Below are 22,967 nucleotides of genomic sequence, written 5' to 3'. Positions count from 1 at the left end.
TGGGCAGATGGGTAAATGTAAACCTATTAATTTGGTTTATTTCCTTGTAGATATATGCAGGTGAAATAGGTGCATGTTATCAACCTCGCCAGGAAACTTATTAATTCGGACATGGAAATGTATATTTGATTTGGCTCCTTTGTTTATTTGAATTTTTATTAATAAAGTTATGGTGAAATGATTGTCAGTTAAATCTCTATCTTTTATATAGAGTGGAGTTTGGACATGATTTTGCATTTCTGATGCTATTGGGATGCTTAAATAGAATTTACTTAGATATGCAGATATTGGAATTATTATCTCATGCATTTAGCCTGACATAACATATTCAAACCTCAGGAGACAACTTTACTCTACTTATTTGCTCTTGTCAAAAGTTATTAAACTAACACATTTGTGAAGAAATTTGGGATTTGAGTTCTACATATTGGGCTGGATGACATATAGCTTGCATATTATTGTACTATGCCATATCATCCTTCCTTATTATGTTTTGCAAATGTACTTGAATTATCCTTACCGCCATAACCCTATCTCTCTCTCTCACACACACTCTCCCTTGCTCATTGGCTCTCACATCTTAGCACAGACAAACAGATAACTAAAGTCTCTATTTTTTTTCAGGTTTTTTGCTTTAAATCCCACTCATCATAAAACAAAAAGTACGATTACTATAGTAGATTATGAGACTTTCAGAAATTATTCCTCAAGTTATTTGATGCATTTTGAGCAGCATGTTAGTTGAATGGTACAAAATTATTAAAGATGATTGTTAGAAAGTATGATACTAAATTACGTTCTTTAAAGGTATCCGAGCAATAATAGATACTCATGTTACTAAAGCATCGTGTCAAATGACACCATAAAATTCAAATCACATTAGTTCCCGAAAGTAATCTCATTCGGGAAATTAACAACATCCAGTAAAAGACAATACGACACATACTATTTGAGAACACCTGGTGCATCTATATTATCAACATCAAGCTTGTCTAGAAATTCATATGGGATGTCACCTTTGAGAATTTGGACTCTGAATATAAGCCTAGTACTGTTGCACTCCAGTTGTTCAAATAGACATTCATCTCCAACCTTCAAATTGTTGTCAATGGCAAACACTCTTCAGTTATCAAGCATTTTATGACTGGATGATCAATGATATATCATCTCTCAGTTATTGCCCCAAAATGTGAGAACCGTAGGGATTGAACAGGAAGGTAGTGTTGCATTAAATTTGCCTGGGACCACCTGCTCAAACAAATGATTATTTCAACGAATTAGACTGATTAAGCGAAGAAAATGATAATCCCAAATTATAGAATTAGCAATGTACAACATTATTTCCTACAATTGCAAAGAAAAAGAAAATTTCAGGAGTAGCCAGATTATTTTTCGCTTCAACAAGGCAACCCTTTATTTAAAACTAAGAAGTATGTGTAAATTGCCAAACATATTATTTGATTTATGTAATAAAAGTGGCAACTATGATCATGTAGACTGGCACCAATAGTTAAGAAGTAGACATAGGAGGAAGTCTCACCACCATTTAAACATGGGAAATTAAGGGATAATTTACCAATTGGTACAGGGGTTTGATAGTTTTTTTTTGTGAGAACCACATCGACAAAGGGTTTCCCCGAAAGTGGCCAAAATTCATCCCATTCCAGTTCAATCACGGGATTTGACGTGGGCAGGTCTCCCATTTGAGGTTCTCCCATTTCATCAACTGGAAACTAACAAAAAAATTATCTATAAAAACAATCATAATACTGATGAAAAGATACCCAACAGTACAAACAAAACACAATTTCTAATTTGTAATGGCTGGTCTAATATCTATAGTTATAAAATTGTGCTCTCTAGTCATTACCAATTTCTAATTTCCCACTCTTCTTGTTTATTTTGTTTTTAGCATAAGGGATATAGGAAAGGTGGGATTCGAACATAGCTTTAACTACCAGAAGGCAAATTCACGACTTCATTTCCATTCGGGTGTATTTTTTTTTAGAGCAATTATGTTTTGTGTGTCTATTTCTGCAGCACAACATGCATTGTTGTTGCTTGTGTGTTCCACTAGCTCATCTTTGAGTGCCTTTTGTGCTCACTAGGGTTGGATCTTTCATAATGTTTGTAGGAAATTGCCAACGGCTAACCAATTTAAGCTTCGTCTCATCTTCTTTTTGCCATAAACGTTCAACTATTCCCTCCAATTGAATAAGTTCATTCTTCAAAAGCCCATACACATCTCTACTCTTTGATGCATACAAACACACGTTGTTGTCCATACAACTTAAACTTCCATAACTTGCGGTTTCTACAACCTTCTTGCTATCACTTTCTGACATAAATACATATCCAATGTCCATTTAGACACTCTTTGTCCATCTCTTCATTATGAGTGACAAGGAAGTTTCCATAACATGCTCCCACTTCAACCCATAAAACAAATGGAAACATGGAATGCCTTCGCTTTTATATTTGACACACTCTATTCGAACATCTTCCGCACCAAGGTATACACAACTCCAATTACTTTGCGGTTCACCGTATTTCGATAAAATATACAACTGTCCTCCAAAATTATTAATGTTTTAATCTCGTTATGTACCCATAAAAAGCACCTATGAGTGTAAATTTGGGAACCGTATTGCTCAAGAATTTTCAATGTTGTTGTAAGCACTTCCTTTTACTGTTTTGCGTCGAAATAGTCCTTTGCCATAATATTCCTCATACGTGTCATGGCCCTATCTATTGTTGGAATGCATTTAAACAACTTGACGCCTTTCCTCAAGTAATCTTTCTTAAACTTGTTCATACACTCCACACGTTGCACATACCACCGAAAAACTTGGGCCTAAGGCGTGATTTCGCACACACATCTCGTTTTGCATACATCATTTCCAGTCATTCCTTTTGTTTATGTGTAGTAACTTTTTCTTTAAAAAACTCTCATTTTTTTTCAAACTCATTGAGTGCAACTGGTTCCTAAAGACATGCTTGAAATGCTCGTACCAATTCTTCATCCTTGAAGTTATTTTGTGCATTCCTTGCCACGTACCATGCTCACAACCTATGATTGCACATGGGAAACACATACTCAATTACTTTGTGCCTCCCCTCATCCCCATTCGTCAGTATTAATATAGACTTCTTGTCTTTCATGGAGGATATGAATGTTTCCAACAACCACTTGTACGTTTCAAAGGTCTCGTCAAGCAATAAAGCACAAGTAAATATTACACTCGCTCGGTGGTTGTTCAAACCAACAAACAACACTAGAGGCTTGTCGTACATATTAGTTTTGTATGTGCTCTCGAATATGAGGACGTCTCCAAATGCAACATAATCGAAAGTGAAGTAAAGTCTCTCGGAAACAAATTAGCAAACATATTCTCCTCATCCACACTTAACTTACAAAAAAGTTCAAGATCCACTGACCCTTTCACTTTCATGTAGGCGAGTGCAGCGTCAGTTTCACCGTCCAACAAGATTTTCCTATGTGATGCATCCAACTTATTGTATAGATCATTGATTTGGAAGCCCACGTTCAAATACACCCCTAATTGGTGTACCATATACTCATAAATATGACATGTCATCACTAAAACTCTACACATTGCCATTGTTTGGGCTAAATCTGACTTCACAACATCCCGGTTCAATCGGAGATAAGGTGATTCACATGGCATCATTAATTCGTTTATGTGATCTAGTTCAAAGTTTTTTATGATGTAAACCTCACGTTTCTTGTCATAATTCACCACCAAAAAAGTTGGACAATTCTCTCTTGTCAACCGCTTAATTAGGTGATTGCATCCTATTCGATAGGTCATTATACTTTTCTTTTCTCACACCTGCTTTTGAGCAACACCACCGTCTCTTTGTTAATTTTCCTTTCTTATTATAAATCAATGTGTCTTTCCTTACACTGAATCCTTACCTTTGCATTACTTAAGTAATATTCCTCTGCTAACGGCTAATGGAAAGCTCTACAACAACTTCTGAAGTAAGGCCTTATGGGTAGACATACTGGTTAACTACCAATCAAATGATATCTGAGTTCTTCAAACTACTATGGTTCCTGCTTTCCAAATTAAGTAAACATAATCCTAAACTAGCTATTTTGTATATAGCTGATATGATTTGAGGTCTATTCATGAGTAACTATTTTCATTTGTTTGATTCCATATTAAAGCAACGTTTCATTACATAAAACTTGAAAGAATGCATGAGGGTGTTGTACATACCAATAAGAAATAAATAAAATTGCCGGATACCATAGTTAATATATAAAAAATAAAAGAGGAAATTTCAGTTTTTCTTTGCATCTTCAGGCTTTTTGGTGTCTTAAATGATCAAAATATATGGGTGAATCTTTAGGCTATTTGTGTTAAGAGTGAAGAGAATGAACTCCTTTGAGCTTTGCAAATCAGATTTACCATGAAGGTTTGTTGTGCCAAGGTTTTTGTCAGATTGGCCTTTTTGGCATGGACAACTTGTTTAAGACTTTTTGTGGTAATGTTTTTGGGACAATTACTGATAATGGATGATTTGATACTTGAATTGGTGTTGTGAAACAAGATTCAGTGAGTGAACCGCTTATTGTTGCAGATTCCTGTTGGGAGGTCGGGGGGATTCTTGTCTCACCCATTTTCTTATTTCTAAAATGGGCTTCTACCGTGGACATAATTTTGTGAACAATATACATGTGGAGACTTTTAGACAGAAGCATTATGTTTCAGAATTTTGTACAAATACCATTTGAAGTATAGGGGTTATGAGGTTATTAATATACGTCTCTCCCTCCTGCCCTCCTTGGTTGTCTCCCTAAGCGTTCCGTAACCCTCCCCGATCGCCCCAACTATCCTCGATCCTCATCTCTGAGCCACACCCCAACCACATCCACCCAAATCCACACCCAAACGAATATGTTGACTATGCTTTTGATGCCAAATTAGGTACTCATTTTTGGATTTGAAAAAAAAAGGTACATTATTATGATTATGCATGTAGGTACACAAGGGACCAAAATTGAAATTTAATCTAAACATGGAAGTTTAATAAACTATCATATTCAAGGGTAACAGTGTAATTATCTTGATCTTAAATTCATGATTTTATAGATTTTTTATCCTCTCAACCTGTGTTTCAAGAATTTTTTATTTTATTTTTTATGTGGAACTTGTTTATTGAATATTTGGAATGAAAATTAGTTTGGTGGCTTAACTGCTCTGTTAATGGCAAATGGCAAATGGGGTTGTGTCTGGGCTTTTAGTTTTTGGATTAAATCAGCAAAGAAAGGCCCAAGTAATAAAGGACGGTGGTAATAAAGGCCCAAGTAATTTTTTATCAAAATCTTGGTCTTTTTCCTCCTAGCAGTTTCATATGAGAGTTTCTTGATCTCCTAAGATGATCACAATGTGAATTTATGTTTGTATAAATATGTGTAGGACAAATTAATTGATGTGCTATCATACAAGAAACATAAGCATAAATGTTTAAATCCACCATATACAACGCTTTTGTGTTAATATGTAAAAGCCCAGACAAGCACATGAATAGTGGCTGCCCTTGCAAAAGGTTGTGGTGTTTCCACCAATTGCCATGTCAACAACTATTCACATGAGATATGAGGAGAGAAATTTGTGTAGAGTTTTGGTGTGGGAAGTGAAAATTTTGACTAAGTATTTATTTTTTAAACAAATCTGAATTTTTTTGTATTTTTTAAGATTTTTTTTAAATTTTTTTTGTTGCTGAAATCATCGCTGATGTCAGCAAACCCGAGCTTGAACTCAGGCTCGCCTCCCCCTCGGGCTAGCCCAGTTTGCTGTTGGAAACTCCTTTTTGGCCCAAACCCCCCACCCTCCCAACCCGCACTGCTGGAAGTGCTCTTAGGGGCATCCGATAAAATTGAAACGATACAAAGAAGATTAGCATGGCCCTTGGGGATGGACACGGTTTGGTTCGATTTGATTCTCACTTCAAATTGGAATTTGTACCATTTAATCGGTCCGATTTTAGTGAATTTTTTTTGAAACCGAGCGATTCGGTTCTCACCAATTTCGGTCCAGTTTGAATCGGATTCTTAATATTATTATTTTTAATTTTTTTTAAAAATTATTTTAAATACAAATTTCAACTAAAAATTTATTTTTTGGGCTTGAAAATTAACAAATGATCCAATTTCATACAAAGAGAGATGTTTTGAAGTTGTACTTGGAAAAATATTAGTTATAAGATTACAAATGTGGCATTAGATTTTAATAATTTTGTACACCAAAAAAAATATATACACAATCAATTCGGTTCGGTTTGTTCCGATTTGGTGCGATGTGAAACTAGAATTGGAATTGGTTGGAATTGGTCTAGTTCTGTTCGGTCCAATCCGATTTGGTGCGTTGTGAAACTGGAACTGGAATTGGTTGGAATCGATTTGGTCCAATTCGGTGCCGATTTGTTGACTTTTTTAGTCAATCGTTTTATTCATCTAGTCTAATTCAGTGTTCCGATTTTCCGGTCCCAATGTCCACTCCTAATGGCCCTTGTGCAAGGATGAAAGGCATAAATCGATTTGGCCCTAACAATTTTTTTTTTTTTCTTACTTTTTGCTCAACTAGTCTTGCAGACTTTTTGAAATCTAGGTGAAATGGACAAGCTGTTGTGAAGACTTTAGCTGGTATAAATTTTTCCTTACCAGTTTCCAAATTTCCTGGTATGTGAAATTATATATGAAAATGATGCACTTGCTATCTTTCACTGTTTCTTGTTATTTGGTTTTATGATATAGTTGGATCTTGTCCTGTTACTGGAACAACTTTGTGTTATAAACTGAAGGAAGCTGAATTTTTACAAGTAGAATTGGCAGGAACAGAATTTGTAATAACGCATCTCCATATGTTTCTTTGTGCATCTTTTGCACTTCCTAGGAAACTTGAGGAATCCTAGAGACTCGGACGCAGCTCTACCGTTGGATCATCTGACTTAGTTATTAGTGACCCTCCTTCTATCTTGAGAACAATCTCGGAATGTGAATTTGCATTCACATCCTTATATCGTGACAGAAGAATTCTCTCGGTTTCCTTTTCTTACACGCAGAGTGAGGAGATTTATAGTGTGTGTACTAATTAGAAATTAGAATTATAATCAGGAATTGAATTCTAATTATGGAGGATTCCTGCGTTTATTTCACATCAAGGAATTAAAAAGTACGTGAGGTCCACAAAAAATCAAGAATTTAATTCCTGATTTTGGAGGAATTCAATTACTGAGTGGGAGGTGATATTCTAATTCCTGGTGAATTAACCCCATAAGGAATTCATCTTTTTTACCCATTATATCCTCACAAAATTTTAAAAATTCCAAATATGTCATCTACTTTAACCCAATAATGATGACATTTTAGCAATTAAAACCACTCCTACCCCCAATTCCATATGGTTTAGTAAACAACTTTAATAGGAATCCGGAATCTAACTTTCCTAAATCTATATGGTTTAGTAAACAACTTTAATAAGAATTCAGAATTTAATTCTCCTCAATCCAACATCTCCTCAATTCAATTCCTCCTAATCCAATTACGGATTAGGTAACCTCATGTATGTATACCGTAGGAAACCATTTCAATATTGTCTTCATATCAAATACCAATACCTCTACACTAGTCCAAGACGTACGATATATCTAATTTGTAAATACATCCAAAATACTGATAAAGATTAGTGCCAAAAGAAATACTTCAATACCTTATCAGCATTGGTATTAGTAGCATTGCATTTATCAGCTGCTAAGCCCCATCTCAACAGAAAAGCAGCAGCATCTGTGTACCTATAAGAACCAATAAGAACCAGTAATTTCTAGATCTCAAGGGTACACTATTTAGTATTTACTGGGAAAACAAAACTGATCATTTTCAAACCGCTAATCGCTACTCTTTTCTAATAGATTTTAAACCTCAAACCACAGTTTTCCAATACCTTAGCCTCAATTAAGCCATTTGTTTTCCTTAATGATGATTGCCATAATGTATTTCATCCGCTCAATCAACTAAAATGACAATAATCATAATCTGCATCATCCTCCCAATAACTAAAATGATAAATTGCCATAATTTAAATAACAAATGGGATCTATTTTGAGAACTTACTTCTCAAGTTTTATATAAACACTAGTCATCATCTTCAAGAAGAGCACAAGCATCAGTGTAAAGTTGAATAGCTTCATCAGGTACAGAATCTTCCAGAGCTCTGTAATAAGGTCATCATTTCAAATATATTTGTAAAACACAAGAAGAAAACAAAATAAATCACAAAGGTATATTTGCAATACACACTAAACAAGAGCAGTAGTGGCTCAATTTCCAAACTAGCTCTCTGTAAATGCTGTAACAAACACTTTTTTTGTTTTAGTTACATCATAGTATTTCAGGTTGCAGATAGAGTTTGAAAGAAAACCCCTAATGCAGAATGGTAGAGAGAACTTACTGTCCCTTCAATTCCCAAAACAGCTAAGGAAGTTAAAGGGCTGTAAACTTTTGGGGTTTTTGGCTCTACAGAAGGCCAAAATAAGTCCCAGTTGCAATGTCCTGGGTTCTCAAAACTGCATACTCTAAATTCACGGTAACTTTATTTTGTAACATGACGTTGATGTGGGAACAAACCAAAAAGGTAAAAAAAAAAAACAAAAATAAATGCATAAAAATAACACACTTACAATAATATTACCGGCAATTCCACAGGTATATACTTTTCAGAAAAAAGGCCTTTAGCTTAGCTTCACAGAATTCACTGTGCCATTTCATAAAAAACTACTCATAACTGAAGAGGGAAACATGAAAAGTTTCCTCATTGTATTTAAAATTTTCAGCTGACTCAATCATGAAGTAGCAAAATATGTCAACACAACACAAACACACAAAAAGTAACCAAAGGCAGAACCAAAAGTTGCCATGTTTTGTGAAACCGATACAAAGTAAAACATATAAAAATGATACTCAGACAGTTGAAAATCTAGTTAATGTTCAATGAAAGTATTAGAAGAACTAGCATATAACAGACTTCGAGAACTGACCTCTATTTTAATTTTGAATTGATTACGAACATTCTCAATTATTCTCCCAGGTCGTGATCTAAACACAATAGATACGAAATTAATCACAGTTCTATAAACACTAGCAAAACAATGGACAAAGAAAAGGCTAAACATTAGTATTGAGCATAGTACAATAGCAAGAATCCAACATGAAGAGTACATAAAAGGGAGACCAGTTACAACACGACACAGAGGAAGGTACTCTCACTCAAAACCGCCCCTCTCTCTTCTCTCTCATTGATCTCCCTCCCTTCGAGCAATTGAGGTGGTCGGGCTAGGTTTGGGGAAGGTAGTAGGGGAGAGGTGGCAAGAGGGCTGGGGGTTGATCAGAGAAGAAGATTGAGGAAGAATTTTGTTTTAATTCTGTTCAGCTTTCATCGTCTCCCAGTCTTTGATTCTTCTCTTTTTATTCGTAAATCTTTAAATTTAGTATTGCTCTGTCTTTCGTTCTGAAATAATTATTACTTAACCACAAAACTCTTTTGATGTCAAGAAAGAACAAGGAGTATCTTTCACTAGCTTCAACATGAAAAGAAATATGGCAGAAGAAGTTACTGACCCCCAGAGTGGCAAATTGCTCTCAATCATCCAAATTCAAGATCACTTCATACGCATCTTCAAATGTCTCCCCAAAACTTAGAAGAGGCAAGGAAAAGACATTTGAACTTGCTTTGAAACCATCTGATCTAGAGCAACAACATATAACAGTACACTCAGCAGTGTTCAACACAACTCGGAAAGGTGACTTTCAAATCTAATAAAGAAGTGCTACAGAAGTTCCTACTTCAGTGTTACAAATCTACAGCTAAAATTAACATGTGACTCTTCAAGTATGATTTTTAGTAAAACTCCGTATGGAACTATCTTGACACTTTTCAATTTGACATGATATTTTCAGATATAACAAATCAAAAGAAGGCGTCAAACTTATTAACAAGGATCCAAAGAATCTAAGCCTCATGTACAATTCATTGTTCTACCCCATAGGTAAGCGTTGAGGAAGCCTCAACTGAAATTTTAGAAACAAAAAAATGTAGGCAGTCAAATAAAATGAAATCATACAAAGGTTGTGCATAAGAAAACAAGATCTGGATTCTATACAAAGGTTGTGCATAAGAGAACCCACATTGAACTATACAAAGGTTCCAACAGATGATAGCTTAATTTTTCATTGCCACACTCAAGTGAGCACTTTAAACTGACATTTACAGGCAACCTGCCTTCGTGATATTAGGTCATAACTACCTTCATGGTCTTTGGACATGCATATTGTCTACCAACTGAAAGATTTTCACACAGTTCCAATCCATTTGCCCATTCCTTTGAAGGAAAATCCTTCAGAAGCCTAGGTTTGTTTTAATACACTTAAATCTCCTTCTATCTCTTTTTATAAAGAAAACATAAGGAAAAAGATAAATGCAACGTTCAAGGCTTCAACAATGCTTATCAACAATAGGAGAATATTAAAAAGAAAATTAGCAAATTATTATACGGACCTGCTTGAGCTTTTAGGCTTGAGGTGTGAAAAGGCACCAGATTTTAGTTCAACAGATTCACCAACTGCAGCTGACAAAGCAAATGGAAACTGTGGCTGTGCAACTTTGTCAACACTCTAAGAGACATAGTTAACCGCAGGAGAAGCTGCATCAGAATCCTTCATTGAAGTAACTTTACCCCCAAAGTTCAACATGGGAGTACCAGCATTTGATTCTTCTGCTGGGTATAGCCAAAAACTTTCATACTACAAAATGTAAAATAAAAGTACATAAGAGAACTTGGGTCATAAAGATACTTCTTCCCATTGGGTCATAAAGATACTTCCTCCGGAAACAAAAAATCAAGATACTTCTTCCCATTGATGTCATAAAGATAGTTTCAAAATAAGAAAGCAAATACAATGATTGTACACCAGAGTTACTTGTATTTTCACAAAGACAATGTTAGGCCAATTAAAGGACACAACCAAGAAGTTTACATCAGACTCTTTTATAATCCAAGGATGCAAATCGACACTCTGCCACCTAACTGTGAAGGTTTGCTTCAAGATCTAACAGTCATTACATTCATGGGTTTTTGTAACTAGTAGGAAGGAATTCAAGGAGACAAAAACATATGGATAAACAGTAAACAGTGTGACAGAATTACTTTTCACAGTGGAATAGTCAGGACTCAAGGAATATGTAAAAAGGCTACAAGGTTACAAGAATACAAGACGACTCATAATAAGCTTTCATGAGAAGAGAAATGCTAATTACTACAGATGCAACCAAAACTTGGTCCCTTTATCTAATGAAGCCACAAGGAAATGAAAGGGGAAAGGATAGAAGATACATATCATGTATGTATAGCGTAGGAAACCATTTCAATATTGTCTTCATATCAAATACCAATACCTCTACACTAGTCCAGGATGTACGATATATCTAATTTGTAAATACATCCAAAATATTGATAAAGATTAGTGCCAAAAGAAATACTTCCACACCTTATCAGCATTGGTATTAGTAGCATTGCACTTATCAGCTGCTAAGCACCATCTCAACAGAAAAGCAGCAGCGTCTGCGTACCTATAAGAACCAGTAAGAACCAGTAATTTCTAGATCTCAAGGGTACACTATTTAGTATTTACTGGCAAAACCCACCAAAGCACCAAACCCAAACGCAATTTATACAAAAGCCCAGATATCAGAACCGAACATGCTGTCTGTGGTTGAGATGGGTGATGAGCACTAGGGCTGAAAGGACTGCAAAAATCGGAAATTTAAAGCAAAAAACCTGAAAAAGATAGAGACTTTACTTACCCGCTTGTCTATGCTAAGTTGTGGGAGCCAACGAGCAAGAGAGAGCCAGATAGAGAGGGTTAGGGAGGTAAGGATAAGTCAAGTATGATATGGCAGAATACAATAACATGTAAAATATATGTCATCCAGGTTTTCCTGTCATCCGTCCAATATGCAGAACTCAAATCTTAATTGAAGGTAAAAAATAAAAATAAAAATCCGAAAGTCAAAAGTCAAATGGCAGCTTCTAATCTAACAAATGTGTTATAGAACTATATAATATCATATCCACATGGGATTAGTTTGTCAGACCAGCCGTTACAAAATATACCAATTAACAACATAGGTCAATGAAGAAAGAAACGAAGACTTCTCAGCGAAAAGGACGCAAAAGTGCCGGAAAGAAGTGGAGGGAAAATTATTTTCAAATTTCAAAATTTAGGAAATACATATATAAAATAGGAATACATGAACGTACAGTCTTACCGAAAACAAATTAGCACAGTTCTTAAACCGAGCTGAGCTTTTTTTGGCTGATTGGCTCTCTTCTTCTTTCTCTCGCCGTTGGCTCTGTCAATCGTCTACTTCCACCAGATCTTCATGCTCTCTTCTTCACCTCACCAAGCCACTTCAACCAGATCTTAAAAGGTATTTTCTTTTTCAAAATGGGTTTCAAATTTCTTGGCTTTAGGCATTGTGTGAATGTAGTAAGCCTAAGAGCTGTCGATTTCATAAGAAAATGCCTAAATTTTTCATGTCATAAGGCCTACCCAACAGATGGGTTTACTGTTTTTGTCTATCGACAGACGTTATGTTTAGTCTGTTTAGTTTCTATATGTTTCATGGACTTGTTTCATTGTGTTTCACCCTTTTGGATTATTTCTAATAAGGTTTTGCCTACAAGTGCATATAATTCTGAAGTTTTGTGAAATTCTTTGCAACTTTCCATAACCTTTAAAATTCATAATCTCTTTTTCATCATAAGATGTTTTTTGTGTTTTGTTTGTACTGTTGAGTATGTTTTCATCAATATTATGATTGTTTTTGCAGATAATTTCTTTGTTAATTTCCAGTTTATGAAATGGGAGAACCACAAATGGGAGATCTACCCACATCAAATCCTGTTATAGAACTAGAAGGGGATGAATTTTGGCCACTTTCTGGGAAACCCTTTTTTGATGTGGTTCTGACAAAAACAACTATCAAACCCAAGTACCAACTGGTAAATTATCCCCTAATTTCTCATGTTTAAATGGTGGTGAGACTTCCTCCTATGTCAATTTCTTAACTATTGGTGTCAGTCTACATGAGCATAGTTGTCAATTGACCATTGCAATGAAGTAACAATTTGTTTGATAGAGCATAATGTATTGGCAATTTGCACATACGTCTTAGTTTTAAATAAAGGGTTGCCTTGTTCAAGCGAAAAATAATTTGGCTACTGCTGAAACTTTCTTTTTCTTTGCAATTGTAGGCAATAATGTTGTGCATTGCTATTCTCTAATTTGGGATTATAATTTTCTTTGTTTTAATTAGTCTAATTCATTGAAACAATAATTTTTTTGAGCAGGTGGTCCCAGGCAAATTTAGTGCAACACTACCTTCCTGTTCAATCCCTACAGTTCTCACATTTCGGGGCAAGAACTGGGAGATGATATATCATGGATCATCCATTTATAAAAGGCTTGATAACTGGAAAGCGTTTGCCATTGACAACAATTTGAAGGTTGGAGATGCATGTGTTTTTGAACAACTCGAGTGCAGTAGTATGAGGCTAGTATTTAGAGTCCAAATTCTCAGAGGTGACATCCCATCTAAATTTCTAGACAAGCTCGATGGTGATAATGTAGATGCACCAGTTGTTCTCGAATAGTATATGTCGTATTGTTTTTTACTAGATGTTATCAATTTCCCGAATGAGATTACTTTCGGGAGCTAATATGATTTGAATTTGATGGAACTCTAGCATAGACTATTAAGGATGCGATAATTGTATGATTTTGAGTTCATGTGTTCCAATTTAGGAGTTATGGTGTCATTTGACACGATACTTTAGTAACATGAATATCTATTATTGTTCGGATACTTTTAAAGAACGTAATTTAGTAGCGTACTTTCCAACAAACATCCTCTTTAATAATTTCGTACTATTCAACTGTTATGTTGCTCAAAATGCATCAAATAACTTAAGGAATGATTTTTGAAGGTTATAGTAATTGCACTGTCTTTTTTTTATGAGTGGGATTTAAAGCAAAAAACCAGAAAAAGATTGAGACTTTACTTATTCATTTGTCTGATGTGGGAGCCAAAGATGGAGAAACAAGCAAGGGAGAGCTAGAGAGAGAGGATTAGGGCGGTAAGGATAAGCCCAGTACATTTGCAAAATACAATAAGGAAGGATGATATGGCTTAGTACAATAATATGCAATATGCAGAACTCAAATTCCAAATTTTTTCACAAATGTGTTAGTTTAACAATTCTTGACAAGAGCAAATAAGCAGAGTAAAGTTGTCTCCTGAGATTTGAAAATGTTATGTCAAGCTGAATCCATGAGATAATAATTCCAATATCTTCATATCTAAATAAATTCTATTTAAGCATCCCAATAGCATCAGAAATGCAAAATCATGTCCAAACTCCACTCTATATAAAAGACAGAGATTTAACTGACAGTCATTTCACCATACCTTGATTAATACAAATTCAAATAAACAAAATATACATTACCATGTCCAAATTAATAAGTTTCCTGGCGAGCTTGATGATCTGCACCTATTTCACCTGCATATATCTACAAGGAAATAAACCAAATTAATAGGTTTACATTTACCCCTATGCCCATTGTCCACTCTAAGACTTGGAAATCATCAGAGGGGTAGTGCAATAAAATCAATTTAAATTCCCGATTGAATCTCTTCCTTCCCATAAAAGTAATTCTCCAATCCAAATATCTTAACAACACATTTTCACTGCAAGTTTCGTATTTAAATGATTAACCAAACTTAAATGTGATTCCATCAGTGACAACATATAAATAATATAAGTATAATATAAGTCATGAAATCAACAAGCTATAAGTTATAACTGTAACTACTATAGTATAGGGCTTGTTTCGGTTAATGAAAATTGTGAGAGGGGATGCATTCCCAGTAAGTCAATTACACTCAAGTCCTATTTAGTCCTATTCAAGCCTCTGCACTTGAAGTCCCAATACAAAGTTTTGTCTTTTTTCTTTTTCCTTTTTTTCTTTTCTAAAATGACATTTGTATAACGGCTTTCACACTATAAGGGCGGTAACCCTCTCCACTGGAAATTAAGTACGCACCTACTCTAATAGTAGCTTTCACACAATCCCTAATAGGTAGCCCTCTCCATGTTTACTAAAACGGTGTACTAGCTTCACAATATAGGAAGCCGTTAATGTGGTAGCTTTCACTCTATTAGGGTGGTAGCCATCTTTGTTAAAAAAAGCATATACACATACCTACCTCAACATAGCTTTCACTCAACCCTAATAGGTAGCCTTCTCCTAATTTATTGTGTACACCTATTTTGTATAGGTAGCTTTCACACCATTAGGGTGGTAGCCCTCTCCATTAGAGATTAAGTGTGCACCCACACCTCTATGGCTGCTTCACACGTCCCCTACATGCAGCCATATGCTATACATAAACCGTCCTTAAAACGTAACATTAGTGGTCAATCTAGAGTCATCATTTTACAAGTTTTGGAAGGGTTTACTCCATTGGTCAATCTATGCAGTCTTTTACAAGACTAAAAAGAACTAAGTACGTACCCTGACTAAATTGAAAATACGTACTCCTCACACTTTGTTCTTTGGATTCACAAGCCTATGACCAAAGTAGTTCTAGCTAGTGAATGTAGCTTAACTTGTTGATTCCAAGTGTTTAATGGAATTTTTGTAATGTTGTCAGAGACCTTAAGAAATAAATTTATATATAAAAAAAAAAGTAGCAAATTATGTCCAACCAACCAGGAGTAGAAATATCAAAACATAAAAACTCATAACAACACAAAAAAGAAGCAAGAAACACATAAAAACTTATATGCCAGTGCTAAACACAGAAAAACAATGCTCAAGAACTATCCATTTTCCCCTCAATACTGAGCATACGACGTAGTTCCTTTGTCCCACACTTAGTACTGGACTCAATACTGAGCATATGACATAGAGTCCTGGTCGCATCCTCAGCAGAGTGGCAAGAAGAGCACCCCTGGTCCTAAGTAGAGGCCAGAGATGTCGACTCCACTGCCACAAAATGTGGCATGGGCAGTGAATGTGGTGGCGGGGAGTTTAGGTAGCAGGGGCCCGCCCATTACTCAAGTATCAATATCGAGAACTTACCTTTGTGACTCAGCCTCGGCCTCCCCATTTGAGAAGAGAAGAATGTTGGATGCAACGCCTTCGAGGACTGCCGTCGTGAGCTATGGCCACCACTAGTCTACTGGGATAAAGAAGTACCCCTGAAACTCATCCTTCGCTCAAGAAGAGAAGAAAGCTGGACACAACGCCTTCAAGGACTACCGTTGTGAGCTATGGCCACCACTGGTTTACTGGGATAAAGAATTACCCCCGAAACTCATCATTCGCCTAAGATGACAAGAATGGGCGCAACGCCTTCAAGGACTGCTGTCGTGAGCTATGGCCACCACTGGTTTATTGGGATAAAGAAGTACCCCAGAAACTCATCAAGACTGTAGCTAGGCTAATCAAGATTGTGGCTACCTCATGGTCAATTTAAAATAAAAAAGCTTTGACGAACGATCTATAAAAAAATTGATACAGTTTAGTTCCTGAACTCAATTAGTAGTACTTCAAGAGTCCACTTCTTCCCCATACTACTAGTGAAAGGGAAAACGTAAAGACTACCATTAATGCAGCCCAAACGAGATTTACTATATCCATGTGAATTATGTCATCTATCTCTATGAAGGAATTATTCAATTATTGTTCACTAATAAATAATAGTGGAATCACTGGCGCAGAGTCAAAAAGTGATTATGACCCAACATCATTGATGAAATAATACAATAAATCCAATTATAACGAGTTCTTATACGATTTCTAGTATAATCAGAAAAGATTAAGCACAAGCAAAATATGTAGAGACCCCCTTGGAGGTATCAAAGAAATGCTACTAACATGTAGAAAAAATAAAAAACCTATTCTTTCTTTTGTTGCTCTTCATTAAGTTAAGTAAAAAGTATAAAAATATAGAAGAAAGCTAGATCACTATCTATCACATACCCTATTTCTTTCCCCTTTTTACCATTTTATATATTTTGATCTAATTCCTATCATCTCCCTATTGTCTCTATGAAACAATGGGAAGACCTCCTATTATGTTCTTGACTAGGGGTTAAGAAAAAAAAATAAAAAATATTAAGTAATAAAAATTAAAAAATATATTAAGTTGGGAATGAGGAACTATGAAAATGATGCTTTATGTACTTGTAAATTATAATAGGTTGTAAGAAATTGGATAGAACAGCGTGTGATGGTATTTGCGATGCGATGGGACACTTGTGGTTGGAATGGTTATTTTGTGATGAGGGGAAGAATAATTTGCACTCTTACGCAATCGAGCAGGCTGAGTTTACAAAGAATTTGAAAAGGTTTCAGGCATACAAGATGGCAACGAGAGTTGACAAAATTTATGGAGATGATTTAGAGAAGTTGAGTGGGCAGTTAGTACATCTAACCTCCACAAAACCCTGTCATATATCATTCGACACAAGACTCTCCCTCCATAGCAGCTCAACATGTTAATATAGAGGTAATAGAGATGTATTTTCCAACTTGGAAAACACAAGACTGAAGTTATAAGATTTCAAAATTTCAAAATTCATAGTTAAGTTTTGTGAAGTTATAAATTTATATTTGACAAAAAAAAGTTATAAATTTATATGGAAAGTCGGACCATAGGGTGTTGTTGTGTAGATACAGCTGCAACAAAATGGGTTCAACTGCATCCTCAACTTGTGATACTCGCAAGTGCACGAGCCGTTCGGTAGTATAGCGTATGTAAGTGCGAGGTCGATCCCACGAGGATTGGTGATTGAATGATTCAATTCATTTTCCCTACACAAAACAGAAATGAAAACAAAGAACATAAAACAAGGAAGAAAGAAATAAGTAACTCAAGCAAATAAGTTCCCAAGTTCAATTAGATTAATGGATTGATTCTAGCTAAAGTATGATTAAGCCATGGTGTGTGGTCATAACCTTGTGTTCCTAATTCCCTAATTTGATCATTTGTTGTCTAACCTAAAATTAAGCATTAGGAACCCATTAAGCATAGAAGAACAATTTAAACAACCAAGCATGTATCTAATCCCTGTTGTCGAATGTCCATACATACTCTTCCTATTCATAGTTCAATTCGAATTAAAGCATGGTGTATACTCTTAATTCAAACCAAGATAGCTAACATGCAAGCCTAAATGGTGATCAATCATTCAAACTAGTATATTAACTTATAAGCATAATGAATAAGAACAAAAATCATAATTGAAACTTGGAAACTAATCAAACTTGAAACTAAAGAAAAGAATTTACATAACAATGAAAATTAAGTAGAACTTGGAAAAACTTAAGGAGAATTTCAGCACAAAGATCTCATTATAACAATTGAAAACTAGAAAGAGAAACTAAGAGAATTTGAGGGAGAGAAGGGAAGGGAGCTCTAGAGAAGTGTTTGAGAGCTCCCCCCCTTGGGGTGTGTTTACAAGCTTGGGAAACCTCACTATATATAGGCCTAAGGAAGCTGAAAATCTGAATTAAGTATGGCTAATGCATACAACACTTGTTTTATAAAATCTGAAATGGTTGATGCACTTCACTAATGCATACAACACTTCCATTATAAAATCTGAAATGGTTGATGCAATTCACTAATAAATCCCACCAGCAGCCCTAGCTCATCTTCATGTCACCATGACCAAGCTTCCAACCAGAAATAATAGCTCATCCTGAGGTCAGCATGACCAGCAACTTCAAGGGCTTACGAATTGGGCTTCCCTTAAGCAAATTAAGACTTTAAGCACTCAAACTTGAAGTTCAGAATGTCTTCTTTCCAGCCATATATCATTTGGGCCAATCCAAGGTCGGAGGAGGAAGTTAAGGCCAAAACAAATTGCTAACTCATTTTGCGCGCTGATAAAATCCATCCTGAGCATGGCTCTGTGTTTGCTAGGTAACAGACTCCATATTTATCCAATGGGGCTGAATTTTGGATATGTTATATTACACACCCATTGGAACAACTTTCATGAAGAATGTGGCCTCATCCGAGCTATGTAGGTTGCTGAAACAAAGCTTGCAATATGACCTACGAAACTGGGCTGGCAGGGGACTGTAGCCAAAATTGAGTTTGTCTTTAAGCTCTTCATCCATTCATCCAAATTAGGCCCTAACATGCATGGATTGCATCATTTACTATCCAAAGCCCTCATTATTACCTAAAGCTCAATGAACTGAAAGATAAACACAAAAAGGATTAAAAGCACAAGTTTAACTTAAAAACATAACCAAATCATAAGCTAGAAGGGTACAAAATGATATGTAAATATGCACCGATCAAATACCCCCAAACCTAGATTTTGCTAGTCCTCGAGCAAAACAAAAGGAAAACAAAGACAAAAACAAACAAGAAGTTAACTAGACCACTTTCGTAGGTAACTCGATTGCATTGAGCATATGCAACAAGCCTTTAAACCTCTAGGCATCCCTAGTAGGAGGAGTTGTGTCTCCTGAGGGTTTAACAGATACGATACCCACAAACGTTTTACTGACTCTGTAAAACAAGGTAATTAGAAAACTTAAAAGATTGTTAGTCCTTAAGCAAAATAAAAAACAAAAACAAAAAAAATAATTACATTAACAAAAACAAAACAAAACAAAACAAAAAAAATTACAAAAATAAAAAGAACTCAAAACAATCTTTCCGAACATTTTCTGAAGAAAAATGACTCATGCACATGACTCAAAAGTTTTAACAATAAAAGCTCAATTTTAAACATTATTCACAAAGCGGCAAAGTTCAAAACATAATATGCTCAAAGTGTGGTAGTGTGATAGCCAAATGCAACAAATTCCCCAATCTTAGTTTTCACACAATTTCAAAAATCATACAAAGCACAAGTTCAACTTCAAATCTCACCAAAGTTGTCCTCTCACAAATGAATCACTCGGAAGAGGGCTATAATGCAACACTCAGTTATAAACATGAGATTAGAGTTAAACCATAAAGACTTAACTCGAAATAGAAAGATGAAGAACTTGCATTAATATGATCTCAAGAAGGATGCCAAACACTTAAAAGTAGAAAAATGAATGCAATTCAACCACATGACATTTAAGATCAATTTAGGTCTTTAACATAGGTTGTAATGGGGCCAAGGGTGTAAGGTGAGTAAGAAATGAAAGGTATGGATAAAACAAAGTCCAAGGAACTCAAAATATAAGAGCATAAAACAATTGTTTACAAGACTTCGAATCATCACAATGAGAATTTATTTTTCTTTTACATGATCAAAACTCCTTATACCTTCATTTACATTGATTCAAACTCCTTTCCTTGAATTGAACAAACACCAATTTATTTAGAAGGCCCAAAAATGAAATTTCATTCAACCACCACTTAATCACAATTTTTCTCTTTTCTTTTCTTTTCTTTCACCAATTGAGTGAAATTTTTTTTTTTTTTTTATGTAATATCCCTTCCCAAACTTAGCATGAAAAACACATCCGAATTAGAGCTCATGAGTTCCTTAGAAAGGTAAATTCTTGTTTTTCGGGCTAAGGCGAGGAAATATAATTGGTAAAATGAAAGAAAAGGTTTACATGTAGGCTCAAAATGGTTAACAATGGAAAATCATGCTTAAGCATGCATAAGGTTAGCTTGAAAGGCACAAACGATCCAAAGAGGGCCTTAATATCACTTCTTAAATGTCATGAAATCAAATTGCATAAGAATGAATGAATTTTAAGTATTCAACCAAATCAATGAATAATGAGATCAAACAACAACTTTGATGACAAGAAAATAAGAGTATGTATATAACACTCATGAATTGAAGTACAAGGCTCAAAAGCTCACTTTATATAGTTGGTTAAATAAGTCTAATTTATGATTCATACAATTCTTTAGATCATGCAAATCCTTTAATTGGAAAATTATGAAACAAATGGCAAGTGCAAAGAAGGTTTCGAACATGTCATGCTAGAACGATGCCAAATTAATTAATTAATTAATTATTATTTTTTACAATAAAAATTTACAAGGAAAAAAATAAATAATAAATAAAATTCAATTTTTTATTTAAGTCATGCAACATTTATCACAATCTCATCAAATGTGTTCGGAAAGTGACTAAACAAAACAAGATTCAAAACAAGAAAGAAATTTAAATTTTTTTTAATTTTATTTTAAAATTTTAAGAAAAACCAAGTTTACTTGCTAAACTCCAATACCCCCAAACCTAAACTTCATTTTTTGTTTGTTTGTTTGTTTGTGTTGTAATTTTTATTTTATAATTATTTTGTTTTTGTTTTCTTTTGTGATTTTGTGATTTTTTTTTATTTGCTTTAATACCTTTCATTTGTTGTTATGACATTGTTTGTGGCTATTGATTTTGTATGGCTAATGCATACAACACTTGTTTTATAAAATCTGAAATGGTTGATGCACTTCACTAATGCATACAACACTTCCATTATAAAATCTGAAATGGTTGATGCACTTCACTAATAAATCCCACCAGCAGCCCTAGCTCATCTTCATGTCACCATGACCAAGCTTCCAACCAGAAATAATAGCTCATCCTGAGGTCAGCATGACCAGCAACTTCAAGGGCTTACGAATTGGGCTTCCCTTAAGCAAATTAAGACTTTAAGTACTCAAACTTGAAGTTCAGAATGTCTTCTTTCCAGCCATATATCATTTGGGCCAATCAAAGGTCGGAGGAGGAAGTTAAGGCCAAAACAAATTGCTAACTCATTTTGCGCGCTGATAAAATCCATCCTGAGCATGGCTCTGTGTTTGCTAGGTAACAGACTCCATATTTATCCAATGGGGCTGAATTTTGGATATGTTATATTAAACACCCATTGGAACAACTTTCATGACGAATGTGGCCTCATCCGAGCTATGTAGGTTGCTGAAACAAAGCTTGCAATATGACCTACGAAACTGGGCTGGCAGGGGACTGTAGCCAAAATTGAGTTTGTCTTTAAGCTCTTCATCCATTCATCCAAATTAGGCCCTAACATGCATGGATTGCATCATTTACTATCCAAAGCCCTCATTATTACCTAAAGCTCAATGAACTGAAAGATAAACACAAAAAGGATTAAAAGCACAAGTTTAACTCAAAAACATAACCAAATCATAAGCTAGAAGGGTACAAAATGATATGTAAATATGCACCGATCAGGTGTGCGGACTGTGTGACCTTACTAGGCCCCCAAAGAACGGGACTACCATAAAACCTTTTAGCCTAACAATTACATAGTTGCAAGAAGACATTTTGGGTGTGTGATTGCCATGTTTTGGGATTTTCCGTGAAGGTTTTGGGTGCAATCCACGCAGAAATTGTTGTTGATCCAAGTCCTTTGACTTTTGCGCCACATAAGATTACATGCCTTTTTCAATGTATTGATATTTACTTTTATTTATTTTTTATTTTTTGTTCCAGTTATGCACCTAAAACATAAATAAGGTAAATTATGAATTCGTAAAACTGGTAAGTTATTGATTTTTAGGATATTAATTATCATATTTGATTTGAATTTAACTGCAAATCTATTTATTGAATTCTGAAATTTTCCCAAGGTATACCGACATCAAAATTTGTAATAAGAGTTCATAAAAACTTCATACCTTAACAATAGGTAAGGTACGTACCTATGCATACACCTACACCTCGTATGCAGTATGCAGGTAATTAAACCCATAAATTACCTCTAGTCCAAGTAATTAAATTCATAAATTACCTCTAGTCTAGGTAATTATACCCTCTAGCCTAGCTAATTGAACTCATATAATATCTTGGTATGGATCTTTAAATTCAATTGA

The 22,967-nt window shown here is 35.0% G+C and overlaps 1 protein-coding gene, 1 long non-coding RNA gene and 2 pseudogenes across 7 annotated transcripts; 2 read left to right on the top strand and 2 right to left on the bottom strand.

The window, feature by feature from the left end:
- Positions 1 to 998: 998 nt before the first annotated feature.
- LOC110752716 (uncharacterized) lies at positions 999 to 12,154 on the bottom strand. 4 transcript variants are annotated; one of them, XR_002526020.2, is made up of 8 exons: positions 11,889 to 12,154; positions 11,573 to 11,654; positions 10,584 to 10,828; positions 9,647 to 9,773; positions 9,067 to 9,124; positions 8,144 to 8,243; positions 7,743 to 7,824; positions 999 to 1,248 (listed from the first exon to the last, which is right to left on the bottom strand). It is a non-coding gene; the product is annotated as an uncharacterized LOC110752716 (long non-coding RNA). The 4 variants fall into 4 exon arrangements; XR_002526021.2 differs by having other exon boundaries at positions 9,647 to 9,768; XR_002526019.2 differs by lacking the exon at positions 9,647 to 9,773.
- On the bottom strand, positions 2,367 to 3,575 carry LOC148296757 (protein FAR-RED IMPAIRED RESPONSE 1-like; annotated as a pseudogene).
- On the top strand, positions 5,888 to 5,984 carry LOC148296756 (U6 spliceosomal RNA; annotated as a pseudogene).
- A 91-nt stretch (positions 12,155 to 12,245) lies between the features above and the next one.
- Positions 12,246 to 13,961, top strand: LOC148296755 (B3 domain-containing protein Os04g0386900-like). 3 transcript variants are annotated; one of them, XM_088249373.1, is made up of 3 exons: positions 12,269 to 12,515; positions 12,941 to 13,089; positions 13,438 to 13,961. In XM_088249373.1, the coding sequence occupies exons 2-3, from the start codon at positions 12,949 to 12,951 to the stop codon at positions 13,738 to 13,740; spliced, it is 444 nt and encodes a 147-aa protein (XP_088105499.1). In that variant the 5' UTR covers positions 12,269 to 12,515; positions 12,941 to 12,948; the 3' UTR covers positions 13,741 to 13,961. The 3 variants fall into 3 exon arrangements, 2 of the variants coding, with proteins under 2 accessions (XP_088105499.1, XP_088105498.1); XM_088249372.1 differs by having other exon boundaries at positions 12,273 to 12,515; positions 12,918 to 13,089; positions 13,438 to 13,959; XR_015833985.1 differs by lacking the exon at positions 12,941 to 13,089 and having other exon boundaries at positions 12,246 to 12,515; positions 13,438 to 13,538.
- Positions 13,962 to 22,967: the final 9,006 nt, after the last annotated feature.

The sequence above is a fragment of the Prunus avium genome, chromosome 2 (assembly GCF_965620075.1).
Source record: "Prunus avium chromosome 2, drPruAviu1.hap1.1, whole genome shotgun sequence".
Lineage (NCBI taxonomy): Eukaryota > Viridiplantae > Streptophyta > Magnoliopsida > Rosales > Rosaceae > Prunus > Prunus avium.
Note: the sequence above shows the minus strand (reverse complement) of the source record. Positions and strands in the feature narration are given on the sequence as shown.

Excerpts from the sequence above, each read along its gene's own strand:
- LOC148296755 (XM_088249373.1), top strand. The coding sequence starts at position 12,949 with ATGGGAGAACCACAAATGGGAGATCTACCCACATCAAATCCTGTTATA. Across the intron at positions 13,090-13,437 it reads TCAAACCCAAGTACCAACTG|GTGGTCCCAGGCAAATTTAG; the intron begins GTAAATTATCCC and ends TTTTTTGAGCAG.